At 60.3% G+C, this 7,668-nt stretch overlaps 1 protein-coding gene across 1 annotated transcript; it reads left to right on the forward strand.

Moving 5' to 3' along the window:
- Window positions 1-527: 527 nt before the first annotated feature.
- On the forward strand, window positions 528-4,697 carry LOC145340667 (histone-lysine N-methyltransferase SETDB1-like; the record flags this gene model as incomplete). The annotated part of the gene is made up of 3 exons (XM_080185131.1): window positions 528-732; window positions 2,468-2,555; window positions 4,489-4,697. Coding segments are annotated over 3 exons (319 nt in total), but the record flags the coding sequence as incomplete, so codon positions are not given.
- Window positions 4,698-7,668: the final 2,971 nt, after the last annotated feature.

Genomic DNA, 7,668 nt, shown 5'->3' on the forward strand with positions numbered 1-7,668 from the left:
CCCTCCCCTTCTCTCTCTGTCGCTCCCCTCCCCTTCTCTCTCTGTCGCTCCCTCCCCTTCTCTCTCTGTCGCTCCCCTCCCCTTCTCTCTCTGTCGCTCCCCTCCCCTTCTCTCTCTGTCGCTCCCCTCCCCTTCTCTCTCTGTCGCTCCCTCCCCTTCTCTCCCTCCTTCCCCCCCCCCCACCACTTCTTCCCTGTAGCTCCCCTCCCCGTCCCTCCCCGCTTCTCTCTCTGCGCTCCCCTCCTGCCCCCCCAACCCCCGTCGCTCCCTCCTCTTCCCCCCCCTTCTCCCTGTAGCTCCCCTCCCGCGTCCCCCCGCCACTTTCGCTCCGCTCCTGCCCCCCCCTTTTCTGTCTGTGGTCTGTGTGTGTCTCTCTCCTGCTCCCCCGCCTCCTCTCTCGCGCTGTCTCTCTCTCCCTCTCCACTCTCTCCCCCCGCCACCCCCCCCCCCCCACCCTGCCATGGCGCTGGTTTATTCATGCTCACCTGGTCATTGCCCTGTCCTCCTCCCCGCCTCCCCCCCCCCAGACAACGCCAACAAGAGGCAGGTGGCGGTCAAATCGACCAGGGGTTTTGCGCTCAAGTCCACCCACGGGATCGCCGTGAAGGCCAGCAACATGGAGAAGGGCGAAGGGGCAACCTGCACAAGAGCACCCGGCAGTTCTACGACGGTGAGGAGTCCTGTTACATCATCGATGCCAAGCTGGAGGGCAACCTGGGCCGCTACCTGAACGTGAGTGTGTGTGTGTGTGTGTGTGTGTGTGCCGGGGTGGGGGTGGAGGTCTCCGACCCGTGCCTGAAGTTCGGGTGGGGGGGGGCGGGGGGGGGGGGCGCTTTACAGGACTGACCAATACCCCACCCTCACCGAGGTGGGGGCCACCAATGCCAAATCATCCTAACCGCACCCACGGCAAACGCTGAGGGAGTTGGCATTTGGGGAGATGTCTGGGGGGGGGGGGCTGGCGGGTGGAACCAAGTGTGGGGGGAGGCCAGGGAGCCCAGGCGCCTTGCCACAGAGGGGTTCCGGGGGGCGGGGGGGGGGGGGTTGGGTGGAGGGTGGGATGGCAGGGGCCCTGTGCACCGACTGCGGTGGGGGCGGGGGGGGCAGGGGCCCTGGGTGCTTGGCTGCAGGGGTGGGGTGGGTGTGCCTGACCGTGGAGGGGTGGGTAGGCGGGGGGCCCTGTGCGCCTGACCGTGGTGGGGGGGTAGGGGGCGGGCACTAGGCGCCTGGTCGTGGTGGGGGTGGAGACCGGTGGGGGGGGGGGGGCGCGGTTGGAGTTGGGGGGCCACACAATGTCGTGGCTGTACGGAGGACGGAGCGAGTCACCCAGGTGCCGAGAGACAGAGCGGGAGAGAGGCTTTGTTTGCGGGGTGCTGGATAATATCGAGGCTCTGAACCGTTTGGGTGGTGGGGGGGGGGGGGGGGGAGCAGATCTGACTGAGGGGTTTCGAATGACCTGAGGGAGGGGGAGTGGGGAGAAGGAGTGACCAGAGTGGATAAGGGGCGACACGGCGGCGCAGTGGGGGTTAGCACTGCTGCCTCACAGCGCCAGGGAGCCGAGTTCCCCCAGTTCGATTCCCGGCTCGGGTCACTGTGCGGAGACTGCACGTTCTCCCCGTGTCTGCGTGGGTTTCCTCCCACAGTCAGAAAGACGTGCTGATTTTAGATGGATCGGCTGCGCTAAATTCTCCCCCATTGTACCCCAAACAGGTGCCTGAGGGTGGCAGCTCGGGGATTTTCACAGTAACTTCATTGTGGTGTTAACGTAAACAGACTTGTGACATTAATAAACAACTCGAACTTTCTTCGGACATCTTTGGAATGTGCAGGTTAGGTGGATTGGCCATGCTAAATTGTCCCTTAGTGTCCAAAGATGTGCGGGTTAGGGTGGATTGGCCATGCTAAATTGTCCCTTAGTGTCCAAAGATGTGCAGGTTAGGGTGGATTGCCGTGCTAAATTGTCCTTAGTGTCCAAAGATGTGTAGGTTAGGGTGGACTGGCCATGCTAAATTGTCCCTTAGTGTCCAAAGATGTGTAGGTTAGGGTGGATTGGCCATGCTAAAATTGCCCCTTAGTGTTAGGGGAACTAGCTGGAGTAAATGTGCGGGGTTACGGGGGTAGGGCCTGGGCTGGGATTGTGGTCGGTGCAGACTCGATGGGCCGAAGAGCCTCCTTCTGCCCCGTGGGATTCTGTGACGCTGTGTGGAAAAAGATCCCAGTCTGGCCAGCCTCTGCTTATAATATTGGTTGATTCTCAAGTGCCCCCCCCCAAGGGGCAACTAGGGATGGGTGACAAATGCCGGCCCAGCCGGCGACCCCCCCCCCCCCACCCCCCACCACCCCCCCCCCCCCCCACCACCCTGTGTCCCACAGATGAACGAACTGAAAAAGAGAGAGATGCTGCCGGTTTTTGCGTGTGAGGATAATCCTGAGATTGTGTTTCTCTCTCTCTCCCCACCCCTTACAGCACAGCTGCAGCCCTAACCTCTTTGTACAGAATGTCTTTGTCGACACACATGACCTCCGCTTCCCTGGGTGGCGTTCTTCGCTAGCAAGTAAGTACAGAGTGTGTGTCTCCCCCTCTCCCCTCTCTCCCCTTTCTCTCCCCTCTCCCCTCTCTCTCCCCTCTCCCCCCTCCCTCTCCCCCCTTTTTCTCTCTCTCTCCCTCTCCCCCCTTTTTCTCTCTCTCTCTCCCTCTCCCCCCTTTTTCTCTCTCTCTCTCTCCCTCTCCCCCCTTTTTCTCTCTCTCCCTCTCTCCCTCTCCCCCTTTTTTCTCTCTCTCTCCCTCTCCCCCCTTTTTTTCTCTCTCTCTCTCCCTCTCCCCCCTTTTTTTTTCTCTCTCTCCCTCTCCCCCCTTTTTTTTCTCTCTCTCTCCCTCTCCCCCCTTTTTTTTTTCTCTCTCTCCCTCTCCCCCCTTTTTTTTTTCTCTCTCTCCCTCTCCCCCCTTTTTTTTTCTCTCTCTCCCTCTCCCCCCTTTTTTTTTCTCTCTCTCCCTCTCCCCCCTTTTTTTTTCTCTCTCTCAGCAAACTTAGTGTGTTGTCCACTGCGGGGTTGCGTGGGAGGGGTGGAGGGGGGTGGGTGGAGGTTAAGAGGCATTCCCAGGGACCCTGAATTCAGTTAGATGGGTTCAATAAAGCAACGCTGGTTTGCGGGGGGGGGGGGGGAGGAGGAGATGGGGGGGGGGGAGGTGGTAAAGCTGTAGAAATGTACCGTGTGGAAACAGGCCCTTTGGCCCCACTGTCTATGCCGCCCCTTCTGTTTTGAACCCCTAAGCTAGTCCCCATTGCCTGCGTTCGGCCCATATCCCTCTCTGTCCATCTCTCATTTTTTTCCCCCCACTTCAGGGAGGGAGATATTTTACCCCTCAGAGGGGGCAACGCAATCTGACCCGAAGGACCCTGGGGTTCAGAGGGTTAAATTCCCGGGACGGTGTGGGGGGGGGGGGGGGGGGGGGGGTGTTGGGTGGCCGCAGAGGAGGCATTGCTCCCGAGTGTGGGGAGATTAAAGGGTGGGGTGGGGTGGGGTGGGGTGGGGTGGAAGCGATTTGAATTGAGGGGGGGTTGAAGATTGGAGCGATGGAGAGACTGGTTTTTTCCAGAGGGGGAGGAATCTAGAACAAGGGGGCTGGAGGAGGAGGAGGAGCTCCTTATCGGAGAGTCAGGGCCTTCAGTGGGGGTAAATTGTGAATCTATTCCTCACACAGGGAGGAGCGGGGCTCAGGAACTCTGTGCGTCCCCCCCCCCCCCAACCTCCCGCCTCTGCCGTCTCCATTCAGACACCCCCAAATCACTCCCCAGTCTCATCAAAGTGATTTTCCTTCTTGGCGTCAAGGGTTCGGGGAACGAGGCAGTGGCGGGGTGGGGTGGGGGTGTAAGTGGACTGCAGATTGGTCTTCCACAGACTGAATGGAGGGGTGGGGGGATCAGATCAGATTGGAGGGGCTGAATGGCCTAATGTTGCAGGGGGGTGGGGGTGGTGATTAGGAGTTACTCCGTGTTACAGTGGTGTGTGCGTGTGATCTAATGCAGCCTGCGTGCGTGTGTGCGCGTGTGTGTGTGTGTGTGTGTTGCGTGTGTGGGTCAGGAGCGTACACGAATGTGTGCGCGCGTGCGCGCGTGTGTCAGATGTGTGTCACGGGGATGCGTGCGCGTGTGTTGGGGGTATGCGTGTGTCGGGGGCGTACGTGAGTGTGCACGTGCGTGAGTTGGGTGTGCATGCCTGTGTGTCATGGGGTTGTGCGTGCGTCGGGATGTGTGCGCACGTGTGTCAGGTGTGTATGTATGTGTCAGGAGTGTGTGTATGTGCCGGGTGTGTATGCGTTGGGGGCGTGCATGTGTGCGCGTCAGGGGCACACGTGTATGCGTACGTGTGCATGCATGCTTGTGTTTCGGGGGTGTACCCACGTGGTGTGTGTGTGTGTGTGTGTCCCATGGCGCAGTGAGTGTGTTAGCGTGTCTGACTCTGTCTCCTGTCCTTGTGTCCCTGCAGGAGGATTCGGGCCGGCACTGAGCTGACCTGGGACTATAACTACGAGGTGGGCAGCGTGGAAGGGAAACAGTTACTGTGCTGCTGCGGCTCCACAGAATGCAGGGGCCGACTGCTCTAGACCCTCACCGGACATCTCGACATTTCCCACCCCCAGCTCCTGAATCCCCCCCACCATCACGCACAGCCCAGCCGTTCAAACACTCCCTCAGCCGTACGCAGGCTGTGAGAGGGGGGGGTGGGTGGGTGGGGGGGAGGCCTCGCTGTGCCTGAGGGTGAGGAAATGCCCAGAGGCAATCTGTAAAGGACATCACCTCGGACACTAATAGAGTGGACAGGGTCTCCCTCTGTCTTGCCGCCACGCCAATGGCCCCCCCCGCCTCCCCAATCCTGTACCTCTTGCCCCTCGATTGGTGCCCTTCCGTCCCAGAGGCCCCTCCAAACTCCAAGACAGCCGACGGCGCGCACCCACTCTGCCCAGATTTGGTGGGGGGGGGGGGGGGGGGAGGGCACGGAGATCGGGCTTCGAGAGCAGAGGAGACGCCTCCCCCCCCTCCCCACCCCCCCCCACTCCCCTGGACCCGTACCGCGCCCGGTGCGATTTTTAACGAGCCCCCCCCACTTCCCCAAATCAAAAACACTACACAAGTATTCAGAGTGAGTGGCCAAGGGGCAGTGCCTTCCCTGACTGCCTATTTCACACCCCCCCCCCCCCCCCCCAAAGGGTCAACACCAGTGGTCCTCATTTGGGCTCCCCCCCCCACTGCCTCTTGCGTGCACCCCGCATCTGTTTCGGGGGGGGGGGTGCGGGGGTGGTGGTGTGGTGTGGGAGGGTGATCGGAGGTGGACACACGCAGCCCCTCTCTACCTCGGGGCAAGGGTTGGTCTGGTTGCTGGGGTCGCCCCGATCGAGGGTGCAGGAGGAGTTCGCAGCGTCGCTCCCTTTTGGTTGTGGGAGCTGTTGGAAACTGTACGACCGGCTCACACCTCCTCTTTCCCCTCCCTCCTTGCTGGATTGCGCTCTCTCTCTCTCTCTCCCCCCCCGCTCCTCTCTCTGTCTCCCCCCCCCCCCCAACCCAACCCCCAGCTCCTCTGGCCTCATTGGGACCTGTGTTAGCTCCTCACTTTTTTTTTTAGTATCGACCTATTTGTGGGCCTCCTGAGGGAAATCCTCCTCTCCCACACCACCTCCCCTCTTTCCCCCCCACCCACCCCACACCATCTCCCATCTGCCCCCCCCGTCCCCTCCCTCCTCTTCTTCCCCCCCACTCCCTCCTCTCCCACACCACCATCTCCCATCTCCTCCCCCCCCCCCACCACTTCCCCTTTCCCCCCCTCCCACCACCTCCCCTTTCCCTCCTCCCCCTGTTTTTCAGTGACTATTCCGTGTTTGATATGGGCCCCTCCCTCACTCTTTTTTTTTTCCTGTCACCTTCAATACAAATTACACCCCCACCCCCGTCAACTCTCGGCAGATGTTTACGTGACCACCCCCACCCCCACCTGACTGTCCCTGAGCTGACTTGTGCCCTGGCCAACCTCCTCGTACTGTTCCGTTAGTCCCCTGTGCGCCAGGCTCCCACGGGAAACCTCGACAGGGGTTGGGCCTGGGCTATTCGGCTACAGGGGGCATCACTGGGACAGCTGTCCCCTTCTCCCCGGCCGACCCCCTCGGTGTCAGCACCTTTTTTGTGTCGGGCGTGGGGAGAGGTGGTCACTAATCGGAGTGGGCCATGTATATTTCTAACCCTTCCCTATTCCTTCTAGCCTCAGGAGTGTTGGAAGGTGTGTGTGTCCCTGAGTGTTATTAACCGCCCCTCCAGTTCCCAAGCTGAGCTGTGTATCATTTGGTGTTGGGAAGCACTGGGGCATAAACACAGTTCAGAATCAAACTGCTGTCTCCCTGCATCCTCCCCAGTTCCACTGCCAGAGGGATACACCCCCACCCTCTCCTGTCCGTTCACTTCATCTTTCTGAATAAAAAGGCATGTGTGTTTTTTTTTTAAAAGTGTTGGCGTCTGCCTCTGTCTTCTCGCACGGGCCTTGTGTTTTATTTATTAGTGTCATGTGGTTAGCACTGCTGCCTCATGGTGCCAGGGACCAAGGTTTGATTCCTGGCACAGCACCAGGGATCCAGGTTCGATTCCCAACACAGTGGGTTAGCACTGCTGCCTCCTCATGGTGCCAGGAACCCAGGATTCGATTCCCAGCACAGCGGGTGAACACTGCTGCCTCACAGCAGCAGGGACCCGGGTTCAAGTCCCAACACAGCGGGTTAGTGCTGCTGCCTCACGGTGCCAGGGATCCAGGGTTCAATTCCTGGCACAGTGCCAGGGATCTGGGTTCAATTCCCAACACAGTGGGTTAGCACTGCTGCCTCCTCATGGTGCCAGGATTCGATTCCCAGCACAGCGGGTGAACACTGCTGCCTCACAGCACCAGGGACCCGGGTTCGAGTCCCAGCACAGCGGGTTAGTGCTGCTGCCTCCTCATGGTGCCAGGAACCCAGGATTCGATTCCCAGCACAGCGGGTGAACACTGCTGCCTCACAGCACCAGGGACCCGGGTTCGAGTCCCAGCACAGCGGGTTAGTGCTGCTGCCTCACGGTGCCAGGGACCCAGGGTTTGATTCCTGGCACAGTGCCAGGGATCTGGGTTCGATTCCCAACACAGTGGGTTAGCACTGCTGCCTCACGGCACCAGGGACCCTGGGTTCGAGTGCCGGCACAGCAGGTTAGCGCTGCTGCCTCTCAATGCCCGGGACCCGGGTTCGATTCCCAACACAGCGGGTTAGCACTGCTGCCTCTCAGTGCTAGGGACCTGGGGTTCAATTTCCCAGCACAGTGGGTTAGCGCTGCTGCCTCAGTACCAGGGACCCTGGGTTCGATTCCCAGCATAGCGAGTTAGCGCTGCTGCCTCAGTACCAGGGACCCAGGGTTCGATTCTCACCACAGCGAGTTAGCGCCGCTGCCTCACAGCGCCAGGGACCCGGGGTTCGATTCCCAGCACAGCGAGTTACTGTCTGTGTAGACTCCACACATTCTCCCCATGTCTGCGTGGGTTTCCTCCGGCTGCTCCGGTTTCCTCCCACCGTCTGAAAGACGTGCTGGCCATGTCAAATACTCCCTCAGCGTAACCCAAACAGGAGTGTGGCGATTAGGGGGATTTTCACAGTAACTTCAT

Source organism: Carcharhinus amblyrhynchos, unplaced genomic scaffold (assembly GCF_965287045.1).
Source record: "Carcharhinus amblyrhynchos unplaced genomic scaffold, sCarAmb.v2.hapA chromosome_1262, whole genome shotgun sequence".
Taxonomy (NCBI): domain Eukaryota; kingdom Metazoa; phylum Chordata; class Chondrichthyes; order Carcharhiniformes; family Carcharhinidae; genus Carcharhinus; species Carcharhinus amblyrhynchos.